The sequence below is a fragment of the Brachyistius frenatus genome, unplaced genomic scaffold, assembly GCF_029030835.1.
Source record: "Brachyistius frenatus isolate BFR_SWC_R1_liver_20210118 unplaced genomic scaffold, ASM2903083v1 Contig_200, whole genome shotgun sequence".
NCBI lineage: Eukaryota > Metazoa > Chordata > Actinopteri > Embiotocidae > Brachyistius > Brachyistius frenatus.
In genome coordinates, this window is record NW_027210799.1 from 157,501 (window position 1) to 176,526 (window position 19,026).

Sequence of the window (19,026 nt, forward strand, 5' to 3'; positions counted from 1 at the left end):
GAGAGTTTAGTTTTTTTTGTTTTTTTTAAGCCATGCAGTTTTAGAGATCGTCCATAGCAGCCGGCGGAAAGCATCTCGGGGAGTTTCGAACGATGCCAGTGATGGAAGACGGGAGGCAAGACTTCACACATGAGCGCGCTCGCAGAACAACACAGAAAAGCTCTCAAGTCGAGGGAGAGAATAGCTGCTGTTGGCTTTTTCTTTTGTAAAAGTCCATCCACAGTAAAAAGTGACAAGACAGTGCTGCATGCTCTCAGAAAGCACCGGCGAACTGCTGAGGACTTGAGGTGTCTGTGTGGGCCGAGCGGGTCGGAGGATTCAATCCAACGCGTAAGAAAAGATTCCCACATCACGTCAGCGTATAGGAGACAGAGGCTGACAGGAAAAAAAAAAAAAAAAAAGCAGAGTGTGATGCAGACAAAAGAAACAGCTGAAGAAGTAGCTACACACAAAGAATTTAACATAACCCTCCACCCCCCACCCCCCACCTGCCCCCCCTGTCTCCTCAAAGTGGAGGGACAGACTCAGCCTTAAGGCAATGCATAGCCCTTGGAAACATTGGCACATGCATGAAGAGTGCAGAAATGTCTGCATATATGTATGTATGTGCATTTGTGTGTCTGAATGTAACAATAAGCAGAAATTGACAAAAAAAAAAAAAAAAAGAGTAAAAAGTAAAAGAGCAAATCTCTGGCGCTCTGAGCAGGAATGTGTGCAAAGAAAATTCCAACTCCAAATATATCGTCTGCGGACACTTTTCCAATCCAAGAAATATGAGATGCGGCTCATCTAACGAAGCCGAAATTAAAGGCTGAAGCGAAAGAAAGAAAAAAAAAAAAAAAAAACGGGAAAAAAAAAAATCCCAAAGAAAAAAACCCCACGAGAGACACAAAGAGAGCGCAAGCGGCAGAAACGAGACACGGCGAGCTCCCGTGGCGGCTGAAAGATGAAAAGCGGTGGAGGCGCGAACGATCGGGACGCCGCCGCGAGCAGACGATCGCTACGAGCGCGCGAGCGGCCGCGTCAGATGTCGGTGAGCGCGGTGGAGGTGACGAGGCGCACAGTGAGCGTGCCCGGGAGGTCGTTGTCCTGCCGGCTGCCCTTGTCGCGCAGGTGGAGCGTGTGCTGCTCCTGCCGCTCGTTGGGGTCGCTGAACAAGATCACCTGACCCAGGAAGGTGTCCACGATCATGTTCTTGTTGTAGATCTGTTGGCCGCTCGTGGGAGGAAGGCGGGGGAGGATCCCAAAGAGAGAGAAGATGAAAAAAGAAGAAAAAGAAAAGAAAGAGAGGAGAGAAAAGACAAAAAGGCGATAAGCATAAAGAGGAAAACCCACTGGAGAGAATAGAAGTTTGATAGAAGATAAAACACTGAAGAGTTGAAGGACAGAAGTTTCTGAATAAGTACAAATTGTTGAACCTCTTTCACGGCAACGTTCAGAAAGAATTATCTTCTACAGAATTAGGTTTTTGTGAGGAAGTTTGAAATAAATTATAAAAAAACAAAACGTCGCTTCTCTTCTGAAACGCAACGAAACGAACGGTCACGCTGAAATCTGCGAGTCGCTCCTTTTTTTTTTTTTTTTTTTTTTTTCACCATGTTACAAATCATAACATTTCACAGCTGTGATTAAGTAAATGCGACATCATATTTCCGTTATTATTTCCCCTAACGAGCACACCGGCCGACACGTGTTACTGATGCCGAGCCTGAAACCGATTGGTTGCGGATGTTCTGCAAATTTCCTCGACGGCCTCGCTCTCGTGAGACATAAAGAGAGATGACGAAGACGAAGTGGAGCAAAAAGGAAGGTGAGAATTATGGTTCAAAAATGAGGACGAGCGTTGAGTGACAGTCGGCCATCTGTCATCTGCTTTTCTTATACTGTTCTTGTTTTTTTACTTTGACCTTTTTCAAACACATCTACAAATGTACAAATATCCTTCATTTCAGTTGCGTGCATGACAGTAGACATTTAGGATGGAAGAGGAAGAGGAAGCCAAACTTGTGTCTGCTCCAACATTTTCAGTATAAAACTTTGACTTCGTTTCCGTCAGTTAGTTTTGAAATCTCGAGACTCGGTTTGTGAAGTCTGCAGCCTGAATACAAGGATACAGATACAAAAATAAATAAAAAGATGTGAATCATCTGGACGCCACCAGAGGTCATTAATAATGCACAACGTTTCAGAAATGCTTTCGATGTTCGTCCCGAGCAATAATCCAGAAATAAAGACGTCCTGCGGCTGCAGGGAGTGTGGATCGGTGTCAGTGCAACCAGGCTCGTACATTTTAACGTCAGCTCAGCCTTTTATTTTTTTTGGAGAGGAGTGTCTGTCATTTTTTTCTCTCGCTACAGACGATTTGGTTTTACGTTAAAAACACAATATCTGTATTTTGGAGGCACGTCGAAGCCTTCGTGAACATGTAGTTAAGACGTTTTAGTTTTTTTTGTGTGCGGCTGCAGAGTGACAGCTCACCTCGATGTGGATGCCTTCTTTGGGCTTCTTGCGGTAGAACAGGCCTTTGATGTCGAAGTTTGGGCACCGAGTGTCCTTGTGAACGGGTGAGCGAACCCTCTCTCCTTCACAGGTGATGATCACGTAGGGATCCACGGCTGTGGAGGAGGGGGGCGGGAGGGGAGGGGTGAAGTGGGGAGGGGGAGGAGCGACGTCTGAACGTGAATACATCATGCATGAATCTTGCGTGTATACGTGGTGTTTACGTCACAGTTTACAGGTCGGTGAAGAGTTCATCTCCAAAACACAAAGCACTGTACAGTTACTGTCGTTGATTAATCTACGGAATTATTTTCTCCATTTAGCTGATTAATCATTTGGTCTATAAAATGATAAAAAATAAATAAAATGCAGAACTAAAAAGCAAACGACTAACAAAACAACAGGGAAAGAATCAAAAAGTGTGAGAGATGGACTTGTTTATGTTTTTGTTATTTATGGTATTGTAATTTTTAACTATTTTTGTTACTTGTATTTTGTTTTGTTACCAATTTCTGTCAATTTGAAAATAATACAAAATATTTATCAAAAAAACTATACAGAATATCTGACATATTGCACATTTTGCACCATTTTACTTTTTTATACTTTTACTGAGGATTTAAAAGAAGGACTTTAACTTGATTTGGAGAATATTTACATTGTTCTCTTTGTATTGTTTTGTGTATTATTTTAAGTAAAAGCTTCGAGTTCTTCTTTTGCTCAGTGCAAACAAACAGTATCAAAGCTGCTATGTGGAGAACATGAGAATTTCTGACTTTGCCGCCATCCTGTGGACACTGAGGCGGTCGGCACTGCAAATACTGCACCGATTTTCATGAAATTGTGAATTTGTTCTTTAAATTACAGCATCAGAATAATAAGAAACAATTACACACAGATGCTTTCAAAGAAAGATGAGTGACTTATAAAGCAGTTAGTGCACACACAGATACTACAGACGGGAACTAAACAACCGAACTATTGCAGCAGGTGGTGCTGTGGTACCTTTGCTCAGGAGTCTTTTCTTTGAGGGATTGAGGCAGTGCAGCTCTGTGGGTTTACACAGTTCTTTACAACACATGAACAACAGGATCGTTAACGTGTAAATACAATGCACAAGGACTCAAAAGTCAAGCGAAGGGATGGAGCTGCAGCGAAGGTGCTTCCTACCTCCGTTGGAGTCCTGCCCCTGCAGACCCTCGGCGTTCAGTACATAGACCTGAGTGACCAGCTGAGGGTAGCCACACATCCCCGTCCAGCACGTCTGAGGGGGCTCGTCCAGAGTCAGCTCTCTGAGGACGAGACGGCGCCGAGATATAAACGCATCCGAAACGGTAGGAAATGACAGACTCTCGGGTTGCTTTTCTAATAACGGAAATGTTAAAAACCAGGCAAAAGGGGGAAAAAAACAAAACCATTTCACAGGTGAGAAGTCATCTAACGATATCTTCCCGTTTCATGTGGAACCGGATGTTTCACAGGAATTCATCCTCTTCTAATGAATCAAAGCCACGGACGGGCATTTCAAACAAAACTACTATTTGAAATTCGATCGAAATTATTTCAATTTTTTAATCGAATATTCGCAAACACGAATCGATTTTGTAGATTATAACGACTATTCGGATGTTCAATATTTGTGCCCTGTTCCCTCCCGTTGACAAGACGCTAAGTTGAAGGTAACTATCAGATGAAGGAACAGTAACGTCAATATTTAATTCCCTCGACGCTTTTATTTTTAGTTGTACTAAACTAACTCCGGGACCTTTAAGCTCTCTGCTCAGATGTCAATAATAAATCCTCTTTATGAACGTTTAACTTGTTGAACACGTCTAACTCCTGAACCGAATGCACTTTCAGAGCTAAATTAGTCAGAAAACACACGAAGCGAACTAGAAATTCTGCAAATAAACCTGCAGAGTGTTTCTATCCACACATTCAATATCAAAGAAATAAAAGCAAACCTCTTCCCGCAGCTTAAATGAACGCCGGATGGTCTTGAGTATCTTATTACGAATGCAAACCCGGCTAATAAAACCATTCAACTTTTTCAATCACACATTTACTTGCAGTCTGAAGGCACATCAGTGAAGACACGGAGCAGGAAGTCGCCCTGCTGCCCGGGGTCAAAGGTCGTGGGAATGATGACGTAGCGGCCCTCCTTCAGCTCCTTCCTGAGGAAGACGCAGCGCGAGTTGATGTAGATGGAGCCCGCTACTTTCTGCTGGGCCGAGTGCATACGGTACTTCCGATTGAGCTCCACCTGCAGGACGAGAAGACGTCGCAGCAGAAGTTCGTCCGAGTACGTGTGAGGAGACTCGTGCGTGTGTGTGTGTGTGTGTGTGTGTGTGTGTGTGTGTGTGTGTGTGTGTGTGTGTGTGTGTGTGTGTGTGTGTGTGTGTGTGTGTGTGTGTTTCTACCCGGTGAATATCGAAGCCTATCGCCAGGTTTTCCCCTTTGCCCTCTTTGGGTGTGGCTCTCTTCTCTTTCTGCTGCAGGCAGATCAGCACCTCGTCCTCCACCTTCTTCACGTCAAACACGTACTGAGCAGAGAGAAAGAAGAACTCGTATCACACACACTCCGGAGAACCGATGACACACCTCTAAGCCCCGCCCTCTCCCCCCGCCCTCCCCGGCACCGACCTGGGGGTTCTGCAGGAAGGTGGCCTTGTGGTTGATGCAGCCTCCGGACCGGTTGCGCAGCGGGTCCTGGCGGTGGACCCAGGAGCCCCTCATCACCTCCTCCTCCCAGGTCTTGTGGATGCTCAGGTAGGAGGTGTTGATGAGGCGGCACAGGATCAGGTCGGTGAAGTACTGGCAGAAGTCGTCGAACGTCATCCTGCAGGAAGGCAGGAGAAGAGGAGAGAAGAGAGCGGAGAGAGTGGATACCAACTAGAGGGAAAAAGCTCGAAAGAAGAAGACCTTGAACAGGTAAAAAAAACAAAACGGAGGAAACGAGACCAGGAACAGAGCAAACGGTTGGTTACATGTTACAGGGAGACGAGGATAGATGGTGCTGACATGCAGTGACATTCAATTCTGACCAATGTGGCCGTTGCAAAAACAACAGCATCATTTATATGTTAATATTCATACTATCGTGTGGAAAACCCTCTTTGACGTCTTTGTGAAAACTGGATTTTTAATCATATCCACTGACTTCCTTTGAAATACTCTGGCACATAACCTCCATGTATAAAAGCACACAAGTTGTTGTTTTTGTTTCTTTTGTGCAGACAAAACAAACTGGTGCAGAGATTAACGATTATTTTCATTATCAATGAATCTGTTGATTATTTTCTCCATTAGTCAATCAGCTTGTTTCCTCTTTAAAAAAGAAAAAAAAAAGGTTGCTTATTGTTCTCCAGAGCACCAGGTGAGCTGCCTAACAGCGTCTTTAGGCTTCATGCTAAGCTAAGCTCAGCTAACCAGCCGCCAAAGCTCGTCAGAAGGTTTTGTGCTTCTCACCAGAACTCTCCGTCGTCCTGCACGGTGACGCCCAGCTTCTCTCGCTCACTCTTGCTCACTTTGTTCCACTCCTCCGAGCTGCAGTCAACAACAACAACAACAACGACAAAAAACGTTTACTCAAAACAAGTTTATATCAGAGGCAGAGCTTTAATTTTAATTCCTTGTTTTATTACGTACATTTGATGTCGTTTCAGTGAGAGGTGAATTTACCATGTGAACTCTTCACAGTCGAGGTCATTTCAACGAGCCTTTATCTGAACTAACAACAGGATCATAGCATTTGTCTTTTTTTTTTTTATGAGGATTAAAGCCTGCAATGACTTTTAATTAAAAAAAAAATGTTTCATCAATTATCAATCCTTATAAACACCAATTTAAATGAGCATTTTGGCACTTTAAATTAAGGATAGAGTAATTTTGGAATATTTCAGGATGCGAAAATGGCAAACATGTAAAATATATTCTAATTATCAATAGGAGGACATTTGACAGTAAAATCTTTTAATGATGATTGTAAAATCCAGCTCAGACACATAAATCGTGTCCCCGAGGAGCGCTGCGGTAGGAAAACAAACCGTTACGGTGAATCATACCTAAACATCGAGGTCGGCTGCTCAGAGGAAACACAGACGTTTACCGGACGCGTTGGCTCCCGTGTTTACGTCTCCGTTTATGATTCACCGCCGAACGCCTCCACAGTCTGTCAGCCTCCATTTACAGCGACGCTTTTTATCAAACCGTGAATGAATTATTCAACGACAGTGAGCGAATGACTCTCGTCTCTTTAACATCTGTCTGTCTTTTTCGGCCACATTAATAATGCAGCCTCTGTTATTATCCCAGCTTCACCACCTTCGCCCTGTTTGTTTCACGGAGCCTGCGAGCGAACGGGTTTTTTTTATCTTTTCCCGTAAGAAGTGCAGTGCAGCGTAAAAGCAGAAGAAAAAAGAAGTTTCTGAAGGATATCTGAGAGCTGCACCGACAAACGAGATTCAGTCGTCCTTGTTCGCTCTGTGGCCCATTAGCTTGATTGCATTTCCATTTTTCATCGTCTACATGACATTTCCCATCGTGCTGCTGTCTTGTCGACGTCACGGGCATTATACACGGACTGGTCTTTGCCGTTTGCTCATTCATCACGGGGCAGCCTCTTGTGTGTCAGACTTTGAGAGGCCGAGGACACCGGCCCGCGGCGACATTTTTAAAAATCAAATTCAGGAAATTGGTTCAAATTGGTTCAAACAAGGTCACCTTTCACAGGACGATTATGTCGTTCGTGTCCTTCTGGAAACGTTTCCACAAACCGCGCGCTATCAGAAAACGACGGATGAAGACGACGGTCGAAGCGCTGCGGTGGTTTTCATCCGCGGCCTGCAGGTGGCGGCGTTGCGGGTTACCTGTCGCTCCAGGGCCCGCTCCACTCCTTCTCCCCCCAGGGGTTCCTCATGCGGATCATCTGCAGCTTCTCCGACTTGAAGAAGGCGAGGAGCCCGTGACCCAGCCGCACTTTCCGCACGTCCGTCACGGCGTAGGCGTGGCCTTTCACCAAACCGCAGTCCAGCCGCGCCTCCATGTCTTCCAGCGTGGTCGCCTGGGCAACAGAGGAGGTTTCAGAGGTTACAAACGGAGACGCTTCTGCAGAGCTCAAGAATAAAAGGTGGACAAAAGTCGTCTGTTAGTGAGGAGGGTCTCTCCCTCTGGGACTTTTACCAACAACATTTATGACTCGTCGCAAACAAGCCAACTAAATGTGGAAATTTGACTTGTTGTTGTAGTGCTGTTTGTATAATTGACCAGCAGGATGACAGTTCACCATTTTGGCAGTGGAATATGTAGTTTTTGCAGAATAAACATTGTTTTAAAAGTTATTTGGTTTGATGTAGATGTCACAGAGACACACATCCGGGTGTCAGAATGTAAACTATGATGATAAATAAAAGGTAGCAGTAAAAAAAAAAAAGGACTGAAGTAAATCAGACAGGAAGGAGGAGAATAAAACAGCTTCCTGGGAAATTATGAAAATGCAGATGTTTCAGGAAAAAACACACAAACACCTGAATAATGGAGGCAAAAGCAAAAAAAAAACGTTTGTCAGACTCTGCCAAAGCAAAAAAAAACAAACTCAAACGTATTTTAGTTTTCAAACACATCGTAAAAGCAGCACAGATTGATCTGACGCATCGCAGCGCTCCGATTCAGCAGGCGTTCATCGCACAACCTGACATTCCTCATTAATATCGTACAACCTGCCGCAGACTGATGTTTCATTAGAGCCATCTCGCAGAGAGACACGTAATAAACTCAGACATTCGTCTAAAGGCGTCTCTACTCCGACAGCAGAAAGTCTGCCACATCTTCATCCGTAACGAACAGAGAATCAAACTAAACCTTTAAAGAGGGAAACTGAACCGAATCCGGACCTCAGCCGTCGGGTTTCTGATCTGAAATCAGGACGTCTGCGGACTCACCCTGATGGAGCAGCTGATCAGGCCGTCTCTGTTGTGAACTTTGAGGACTCTTTCGAACAGCTGGTTGCGTGCCACCTCGTCGGTGGCCATCTGACCCTCCAGCAGGTCCACGGGCTCGGAAACGCCGCCGGTAAAATCCACCAGCGCGTCGGCCGTGTTCCCGCCGTCCAGAGCCTCGTAGCAGCCGTAGACTCTGCAGGAGGAGGAGGAGGAGGAGGAGGAAGAGGAAAAGGAGGAGGACAAGCGCGGTTGTGTTCATTGCAGCTGCAGCGATAAGGATTTAAAACATACATGACAGGCTGATCTTATGGTTTATTTCCATCGAGCTCCTCTATTGCAGTACGAGATCGCAGATTATATAAGAAAGCAAGAGTGACAAAACACGGACAAACAAAAACATCAAACATTTGTACAACTACAAATTATTAAACTACAATTTAAGTTTAAAATCTGATTTAAAGCTCATCTCAACTTGGTTTATCTATGTAAAAAAAATATTTATCCAAAAATATCGTTGAAATCTACCAGGGAATAATATTTGTTAGACTTCCTCTGGTGTTGTGGGAGTGGTTGTTATACATTGGATGAGTAGGGAGGTGCAGATATGAAAAACAACATTTACATCATAAATTACTGCGCATCAGTAAAAACTGCAAAACAGCGGCTGGTTGCAGCTTCTCGGACGTGAAGACCTTCTGTTTCTCTCAGTGTTTCACGATGAACCGAATACCTTCTGAATATTTTATGGACAAAAACAATCAATCAGAAAATCAAAAATAAGATTAACGAATAAAAACAAATGAGTATTAGCTGCAGCCGTAATGTTTACGCGTAATATCCTCAACTTGAATGCTTAAAAAAGACGAGTTTATTCACTGCATGCTGACTTTGTAACTAAATATTACAGTTTAGTTATTTCTACTTTTGTAAACAAAGTCTAAACTTTTTCAGGAGTTCTCTGTCTCCCGTCCAGAACTGTGTGTGTAGAAGTCGTTGGCAGCGGTACTGACTTGGCGTAGGCCTTCTCCACCAGCGCGCTCCAGAACTCGTTGCTGTCGTTGGAGTGGCAGTAGACCAGCTGGTTGTCCACCGTCGGCAGCCGGTCGTCGATCACCACGTCCACCCACTCGCCGAAGCGCCAGAAACGAAAGTGGAAAATCCCGGTGTAGGACTCTGGCTTCTCCGTGTCCCACTCCTGCTCCTTCCAGTCGGGAATGACCTGCAAGAGGAGGAGGAGGAGGAGGAGGAGGAGGAGGAGGAGCAGGTAAGCCAAACAAACAGCTGCTGGTCCGTGAAGTGTAAATAATGTGAAGGTGGAGAGACAGAGAGAGACGGCGGACGTAGGATTAGGGGACAAATTTATAACCTCGGTTCTCAGTCATGAATCCAGCTGTAATAGGACATGTGAGAGAGGTAATAACTGTTCGACTGCTGAGTGGGAGAGTGTGTGTGTGTGTGTGTGTGTGTGTGTGTGTGTGTGTGTGTGTGTGTGTGTGTGTGTGTGTGTGTGTGTGTGTTTCAGCTGCCTCTATTTACTGAGGTCCTGTAACACCTCTCTAACTCAGCCTCCATTTTGTTAACTGTAGTTATTATTTTGACGATTGAAGTAACAAAATACAACCAACCGATTCACCTAAAACCTCAAAGCAAACAGAAATATCAGAAATGACTCGGTAACGTGTGATCGACTATAAAAAGCCGTCCGGCTGTGATTTAAACCGACTGTCCTGGTCGATCACCAGTCTGATGTTAACTCGTCCTCGTCCCAGTTAACTGTTTGTTAATGTTTACTTATATTATATTGTTGTTTACCTTCAGCGCAGGATTTAGAACTGTTTAACACACACTAGTTGTAGGGACGGCTGCTGAGTGCGGTTTATCGTTTTTGTCAGATTTGAAGATTCCTCAGATCTCCTTTTAGCTCCACTTTGGTCTCCTGCAATTCTCAGAAAAAAAAATATATACTTTTAAATACTAAATTAAAAGTTTTTAGTTGAAAACAACTTCCTGCTGTGAACAACAATGACAGTACTCATCCATCTACACACCCACCCACCCACCCACCCATCCATCCATCCATCCATCCATCCATCCATCCATCCCTCAGTGTAATGACGGAGGACCCACCGCAGCATTGACCTACTAACAGGACACCTTTGAAGCCTCCAGCAGAATAAATACGGACCTGCGATAAAAAAATAAATACAAATAAAACCCCGACGCAGCGAGCGAGGCCGCGAGTGAATGAACTGACAGTGTTCCAGCGGGCGTCCTTGGAGATGTCAAGGTGCGCTAACTGAACAGCAGTTCCTGTCAAAGCCCTCGGCGGGAGGTGACACTGTGCTGATGGAGAGAATCTGGCCCCACCGGCTCTGTGGAGGAGCAACAGCTCCTTTAAAACGAGGAGAAGAGGAGAGAAAAACACAAAACAAAGCACTGCACCACAGAAACCTCGGAGTCATTTAATAATCCTCCGGGAGACGGCCTCTCCTGCACTCCACCTCGCTCCTGCTTACACTCTGTGGTAGCGAGGGAGGCTCCATCTATCTCAGCTTTCCTCCCGGGCCCGGCGAGGCCGTGCAGCGACTGAACCCCGGTGGGTGGTTGACCTGACGACCGACCAGAAACACAAACAGAAGGCGTCCCCTGCTGTCCGTCCAAACCCACCCCGAGAGGACGAAAGAGGTTTCCCTTCCCCTCCGGCGCACCTGATAAATTCAAGGGACTACCTCGCTCGTACAAAACAGCTCTGGTGTTCAAATTTGCATCGTCACTCATGAGAGCTCCTGAAATCTCGATGACAGTTTGTGCGCTAAACATACGCGAGCGGAGGATCTGTAACCAGGAACAACACGGAGACAAACAAATGTGTGACGAACAGTTCTCCGCTCAGCTCCCCGGGGACGAGCCCTGCGCCGCGGCTGCACATGTCATCAGATGTTGTTTTCTGTGCGAGGCGAGGCGAGGCGAGGCGAGGCGAGGCGAGGCCCGCCCCTCTCCCATCAGACGAGCACACAAACAGCCTGCGGAGAGTCGGCGGACAGACGGAGAGCGAAGACGCCGAGCGAAGACGTAGCCGCCGATCTAATCCCGCCGCCCCGCAGTCGGTATCGACCTCTCAGGCCTGCCGGAGGAGTGCCGTCCCGAGCATGTCCGGAGAGTTGGAGCTGCCCTTCCGGCTGGACAGCCAGCTGACGGAGGTGATGCGCCTGCGGGTTCAGTCCCTGCAGCAGCGCGGCCAGAAGAGGCAGGACGGCGAGCGGCTGCTGCGGGCCAACGAGGCCGTGTACCGGCTGGACTTCTCCGAGCAGTCCCTCCGCTTCTCGCACTGGACGCCGCGTCTGGCCGAGGCCGGCCGCCTCACCGTCACGGCCACCTCGCAGCTCTGGACGCCCGACCTCACCAACCTGATGACCCGGCAGCTGCTGGAGCCCGCCGGCGTCTTCTGGAGGGCGCCAGGCGCGTCTGCCGACGCGGCCGCGCAGTGCTACGACGCGGACGCGCACGAGTTCGGGGAGAGGATCGCAGAGCTGGCGAAGGTAAGGAAGGTAATGTACTTCCTGTTTGAGTTCCAGGAAGGCTGCGGCCCTCAGACGGTCGACTGCTCCATCACCTTCGTGGCGGACAGCTGAGATGAAGAAGTTGGATGGATGAGTGCTACAAACTCTTTTTCTTTTTCCTCTTCCTTCTTTACCTGCTTGATATTCTTACATGTTGGGCAGAAAAATACAGCTAAAATCCTAATAAATCTAATAAACCCCAAAAAACGCTTCTGCATTTTCTCCTCCCTCTGCTCCTGTCTGACAAACAGCCAGGCCTGGAGGGTTTGGTGAGACTTGAGTCCCACATGAGATAATGCATGGAGACAACGTACGTGTGTGTGTGTGTGTGTGTGTGTGTGTGTGTGTGTGTGTGTGTGTGTGTGTGTGTGTGTGTGTGTGTGTGTGTGTGTGTGTGTGTGTGGGCGCGAAGTGTTCCCCAGCGGACGGACAGAGGGAACAGGTTCCTGCTGCCTCATCTATCTCTGTCTTCGCATGGTGACCCTGACAAACAAGAGAGGGGAGGCATGTGGGTTTCATCTCTCCTCCTCCTTCCTCCTCCTCCTCCTCCCTCCTCCTCCTCCTCCTCCTCCTCCTCCTCCTGCAGGCTTTACACTGCCACGGGGGATCAAACAGTGACTGGAAGTGTGACGAGACAATTGCCTGAGAAGTGTGAGAGAAAAGAAAATAACGGGGATGTCAGGAGGAATTTAGACTTTGTTTCTTGTCGGTGTGAAGCTTGTAACTAAGTTGCCATCCGGACCATCAAACCATTAAGAGGCCGAACCTCCATTTTCTCTGAGAAAAACAAAACAAACAAAAAAAAACAAAAAAGTCAGACGCGGCGCATTCTCAGGAGCCTCAATTAAATAGATCTCGCCCTCAGTCTTGAATGCATGAATATAAATGTATATCGAGTGTCCTCATTGGTATGTGTCCTTTTACTTAAACCACCGGAGCAGGTTTTTGGGGGGTAAAATCTTCTTACTGTGAAGAGATGCTTTTAGTTTGAACACGGATGTAAGAGGAGATAAAAATCAAAAGTTACAACAACTCTGGAACTAAATGAAAGGCAAGAGATTTCAGCAGGTAATTAACTCGTACAAAAGCAACCCGAAATGTTCTGATGTCGCAGCGCTCCGGTCTCGCTGGAGAGACGCGTCTTTCTCCTCGGAGACTTGGACAATTACTTGTTTTGCTTTCACAGGAAGGGAAGCTGGTGGCTTAATGGGAGACTGAACAAATGATCATCTCCGAAGACAAAAGGCTGCTTTTAGCGAGCGTACCTCGACTCTCCCACCTTACAAGAGCCAGACAGCGAAAGAAACGTGAAAGGTTTAGGAAAAAGGTTTAAAAATGAAAAAAAAAAAATTAAATAAATCAAGAATAAAATCTTTAGCCGAAAATGTCAAAAACACACAAAAAAAGGGGGGAATTTTGCAGCAAATATGACGGCGCTGAAAGAAGGTACTCAGTGAGATTTTGTGGGACTCTGTGTGTGAAATGAAACAGATCTTTAGTAAACAGGAGGACGCTGTGTAAACCCGCCCGTACGCAGAGCAGCCTGTCACAGTCCCGCGCCTCGCCACAACAGGCCGAGGCATCTCGTTTCAAATCCTATTAAACCTCAGTAATCACTTTGTTTCCTCTGTCAAGACAGATGCCAAAGAATATTTCAGAATAATCCTTGACACACACACACACACACACACACACACACACACACACACACACACACACACACACACACACACACACACACACACACACACACACACACACACACACACACACACACACACACACACACAACTACAACTACAACTACAGAACCAGCCGGGGAGCTCAGCACGCTTCAAATAATACAAAAAAAAATGCTCTCTATGCCTGCAGACGCAGCCGCAGGGTTTTATGTTCTCCGGTTGTCTGTTCGTGCCGATCTCGTGAATATCTGCCTCGAGGAAGTTTCTTCAAATGTGGCACAAACGTTCACTTGGTCTCAAGCGATGAGGTGATTCATATTTTTGGGTGGTCAAAGGTCAAAAGTTACTGTCACAACTGGGCCCATGAATACAAGACTTTATTAATGTCTGATGAGGTAAAATGATGAAATGTTGATATTTTATATCTAAAGAAATGTCAAAGGTCAAGTTCAGTGAAATCCAAATGTTCTGCGAAAAAGACTTTTCTGTCCATTCAACTGGAGTTCAAACTATAACTGGGACTTTTCTACGCTTGGTCTGATACTGAATTTATTACACTAACTGTGGTGTTCAGATCCAGATTTTTAATGTTTTTAATGTCTAACAATACGTATGTTTACTGTATATGCCATCATTGTATGAATAGAATGGAACAAACCAGGCTGCTTATTTTATTTATCTGTCATTTCTGTCTTTGTATTCACTCCTCTATGCTTTCAACACTGGCCTCCCTCCAACTGAGTCGGCTGGTTGAGCCACTTGAAATAAAAAAAAACACCACACTAATAAAAAACCCAGGACATCCATCCAGCCTCAGTGCTTCCAGCCTGTCCACAGACACTCCACATTACTCTCCACCAATCAGGCGGCTCCTGACTGATGGAGTCTGCTGGGACCATGGAGGTGCCGCTGTGCCGTAATAAGTACTTTGGTGTTTACCTCTTTTCAGAACAGCTCCTAATGGCCACTTTAAAGCAAAATAGGACATATTTTACAATTGAGCACGTGTAGCGTCCCGTTTTCAAAATGTATTATAGCTACTTTAATGCAGGGAACTGCTGCTACTCCCTTCAATTACCTCTCAGTTATGTCGCCGTCACCCAAAGTGGTCGCGGTGTGTTTGGCAACACCGGAAAATATGAGATTGTCAGCTACCGACTGAACATCAGCTGCAGTCTACAGTTGTGTTGCTTTAAAGAAATAGTGTTATGTCACGGGTTAGGGCGTGGTCTGCTTAGCTCAACATAAAGACTGGGAGTTGAGTTGTGTGTTCCAATTATTCTTGGTGAGTAAAAAAAAAAAAAATGTAAGGCAACAAAATGAGTAGATTTTATAGATATTAATAGAGTTATAAATTTATAGATAAAAGGCATGAGGCAAACCAAAGCCTTTTTATTTTTTTAGGTCTTCGAGGTCAAAGTGGTGATGCAAGGACCGTATATAAGGCTCATCAAACATTGAGCACAAATGGCGATATGGCAAAGAAAGAAGAAGAAGGGGAAGACAGACGTGCCAACAGACAGACAAACATCCGTACACGTACTTACTTTTTGCCACAGAGACTCTCTGGACGCCAGGCTGGAGCACGCCGCTACGAACCAGCAGTTCCCCAGCTGCCCCTGATGTAAATCGTGTGCGCTGATGCCGTCAACAAAGAGGTGAGGGTCCTCACACAGCTCCTACCAAACACAGACACAAAAAAACACAGGTAACTCAACGTGCTCGCTTAACATTCGGGGGGAAAAAACAACTCACAAAATTCACAAAACTAAACCTCCGAAGTTCTTAAAACTAATATTTCTTCACGCTAAAATTTCCCTTTTGAGCAAAAAGGTTCTAGATGTGATGTGTTTTGTGTTTCTTTGGAGGGTAAAAAGCCTCTGGAAGCCTCTTTGCTTAACAAAGTGTGTGCGCGAGCCACAGTTCAAGTCATTACGGTGTTATTGAGGCCATTTGGTGAATCAGAAGGAGACCGTGTGTCCTAATGCACACACGTATCATATTCATCATGTTCCACCCATTTCCTGTGGCTGGTGTGTGAAGCTCCATTTACTGCCACAATGTGCACAGACGGACCTCTATTACTGCTAACTACGGCAGGACGAGCTCTTTCTCTGTCGCATTTGTACTGGACTCCTACAAACACACACACACACACACACGCACACGTGCACGCGCACACGCACACGCACACACACACACACACACACAACCAAGTTCCCTGCGGTCCCTGTGATATTGCGTGGGATGATTACTACACGCTGTGAGTGGCCGACAGTACCCACTCACAGAGACGCGCTGCCCCGTACTCTTTTATCTCCGCACAACGGCCACACTTCAGCATAAATATGTTACAAATGAGAGGAGGTGAGACTACAAAGCGAGAACTATTTGCACCTTTTAAAAAAAAAAAAAAAATAAATAAATATCTATGTGTTGTTTTATTTTGGCTGAAGTTGTAGTCACAGACTGTATATAAAAGTTGGCGTAGCTTCCAGGTCTAACAAGTGAGGACAATGCAGAAGTGCCTTAAACTGCAATACCACAGAGTGCCACTGGAGGTCGGCTCCAAAAAGCCTCCAGCTCCATAGACTCCCATTCAACTTCTCTCATCAAATACAAAGTCAATAGATTTTTTTTCCACCAGTTATTGTGGTTTTATTTGCTCTCCTTCTTATTCGTTTTCTGGTGGTTCATCTGTAAATGATCTCATTATTAATTAGATATTAGGCTGGTATGTTTGAGGGCGTCTCTTGGGGGTAATTAGATTAAACTTTTCGAGTTAAACTAACCTGCTAGGTTCCACTTTGTAGGTGAAATATTAACGGAGCAGCACAATAGGCCTCCCCTAATGTGTAGTTCTGTAAAGGTCCAGCTGTAACGGGACTGTAACCTGTGTTTGTTAAGATGGGAATAAAAAAAACAACAACAACTAAATCTTGAAATTTATAGACTAGACAGTGCAACAACTGGACAGCTTGTTTCCTAGCAATGCCAGTTTGGGTCAACCGTTGCCATGGGAAACACCTACTCATAGGACTGAATCCTAAAAAAACAAACCAATTTGTCCAAAAACTGTTTCATCCTTTCCTGAATGAAAGGAAAATGGACTTTCTTTCAATTTAAAAATGTGACTTTAATAAAACATTTTACAAAATAAGAAAAAGATAATTTTTCTGCCAAACACTTCGGGGGAAAAAAAAACCTCAGACATATTATTCAAGATCATCTCTTCCCACGACTACTAGTAGTAGAACTCATTCATCCATACATGAAATAGATTTTAGGTTAATGTCACATCATCACCTATTGATTTCACAATAAAAGTTCAATAAAAGACAAACAAACTGCATCATATCCATCATCTGCATGACGGGCCAGTATCCGATTTTTAATACAAACGTTAACACCGGCTCAATATAAAATATGGAAGGACTTAATTTTTACTACGTCCTGCAGGAGCTGTGCTTACGGGTGTGAACGGCCTGTCTGTTTTCTGCTGCTTGCTTTATGGCGGCGGCGGGTCGATGGGCTCCTCGGCCATTACTCAATAGATGGCGGAAAGTGCAGCGCCACTTAACAGCTCTTTATCTTTACACACTCGCAGCACTCAACTAGGGTTAGAAAAGTAAAAGAGGGGAGCTGCAGGGTTCGAGCATGGCGGCTTTGTGAGCGTTTACGCCTGCAACGTACACACCGCTGGAAAAACACCAAAGTCGGTCGATCTGTGACTCGGCTTGTCGAGTTTCCAGCGGGCGGTTTTTAGAGCGTAAGTCTAGTTTTTTTTTTCCTGCATATTACAGGAGACTCTTCTAAAATGTAAACTGTTTTGGAAAAAGATGGACGATATGGACAAAACGGGGGAAATCTCCCGTCTTAAATCTGCCTGAGCCCCCTTGGACATTCTGTTGAAGCACCCATAGGTGGCTCCAAATTCTCCATCACTCTTTTTTTTTTTTTTTTTTTGCAGTTTTATCACGACTAAAAATGCATAACTCATTATCACTGTCCTCACTCATGTTTTAAGACACTACAAATTATATTCAGCTGTAAAAAAAAGAAAAGCCGGAGAGGTCGTTGCACCCTCTCGTCTGGTTCCTTCCATTTTGCTGTTTCCAGCTGCTGTTTGGAAATTTGAAGATGCGAGTTTGGGCTCAGAAACTATTTTACAGGTTCAGTATTTAGTCTAAAAAATCATCTATGGATTAATTGATAATGAAATTAAAAACTTTACTAATCTATACAATCCCCAACTCTTGAAATGAGAAAGTGAAAAATATAGATATTTTTTTTCTTGCAAGTGGACTTTGATTAGAGACAATTCCACCCACCAATAAACAAATTTGGGTGAATAAATATTCATGATTTTGGACAGATTTGATCGCAGTGGATCAGCAGTTAGAACCCATCTGGAACCGCCAGTGTGAAGTCTGCATATTGTTTTGGCTGCGAGAGCTCTGGTTTCCTCCCACAGCCGTCATGTCGACATGTCTCGTAGGTGTGAACGTAACTGTGAAAGTATTTTGTCTGTGTGGTTCGCACTGCGATAGCCCGGAAATCCAGTCCTACATGGGCTGGGACAAAAAAGAAAGCCACCGTACAGCTTCACAATTCATATGCATGTACATGATTACAGCATTTACACACACACACACACACACACACACACACACACACACACACACACACACACACACACACACACACACACACACACACACACACACACACACACACACACACACACACACACACACACACACACACACACACACACACACACACAGAGAGGACACCACCAAGGTCAGTGATTTGCTGACTCTGCAAAGCTGACTGCTGCAAAAGCAAACTTTTAATCAGAAGCCAGTGCAGAGCTCCCTGGAGGCCCGGCGGTCTCCTCTCACCTTACACAGACCGCCACTCGAGCGCTTCCTGTCCGAAACGTGTCCAACATAACGGCGAGCAATGTTTGGACGTCTTTCCCCCGCTGCATCTGTGTCTCAGTTAAGATATCCAATCACGTTTTCTTCTCCCCCGCCCTCCACCCCCCCCCCCCCCCCCCGTTCGCAGCGGCATCGATTCGGTGGGGTGTGAGCGGTGGGTGATGGGGGCTCCCTGTGGTGGCCTGCCATCCAGGGACCGGCTCCGGTGGAAGAGTAATAGAGTATCGATCAGCGCCGGGGCCCTGCAGACACCGGAGTTATGTGAATATTGTGGCTGAGCACAGCCTAATCATTTAGCCTGCTACTGAGAACCTTTCAGCCGGCTTCATAGCCCTCCTCAGCACCATTCATCAGCCACGCATACAAAAACACACACAACCCCCCCTCCCCCGCCCCCCCTCGA

General features: G+C 45.6%; 2 protein-coding genes across 5 annotated transcripts in view; one reads left to right on the forward strand and one right to left on the reverse strand.

Annotated features, from left to right (window-relative positions):
- Positions 1-482: 482 nt before the first annotated feature.
- Positions 483-19,026, reverse strand: part of capn5b (calpain 5b) — a 32,716-nt gene continuing 14,172 nt past the window's right edge. For 2 of the 4 annotated variants that reach the window (XM_069718827.1, XM_069718826.1), the window contains exons 3-14: positions 15,228-15,359; positions 9,449-9,657; positions 8,439-8,631; positions 7,368-7,561; positions 5,968-6,045; positions 5,143-5,338; positions 4,920-5,042; positions 4,566-4,762; positions 3,670-3,791; positions 3,505-3,567; positions 2,479-2,615; positions 483-1,206 (exon numbers count right to left, since the gene is read on the reverse strand). In XM_069718827.1, the coding sequence (XP_069574928.1) occupies positions 1,024-1,206; positions 2,479-2,615; positions 3,505-3,567; positions 3,670-3,791; positions 4,566-4,762; positions 4,920-5,042; positions 5,143-5,338; positions 5,968-6,045; positions 7,368-7,561; positions 8,439-8,631; positions 9,449-9,657; positions 15,228-15,359 (1,827 nt within the window). In that variant the 3' untranslated portion in view covers positions 483-1,023. The remainder of the gene's footprint in view (positions 1,207-2,478; positions 2,616-3,504; positions 3,568-3,669; positions 3,792-4,565; positions 4,763-4,919; positions 5,043-5,142; positions 5,339-5,967; positions 6,046-7,367; positions 7,562-8,438; positions 8,632-9,448; positions 9,658-15,227; positions 15,360-19,026) is intronic. The other 2 variants (XM_069718828.1, XM_069718829.1) reach the window with 2 other exon arrangements.
- On the forward strand, positions 11,582-12,070 carry ompb (olfactory marker protein b). The gene has a single exon (XM_069718833.1). The coding sequence runs from the start codon at positions 11,588-11,590 to the stop codon at positions 12,068-12,070; it is 483 nt and encodes a 160-aa protein (XP_069574934.1). The 5' UTR covers positions 11,582-11,587.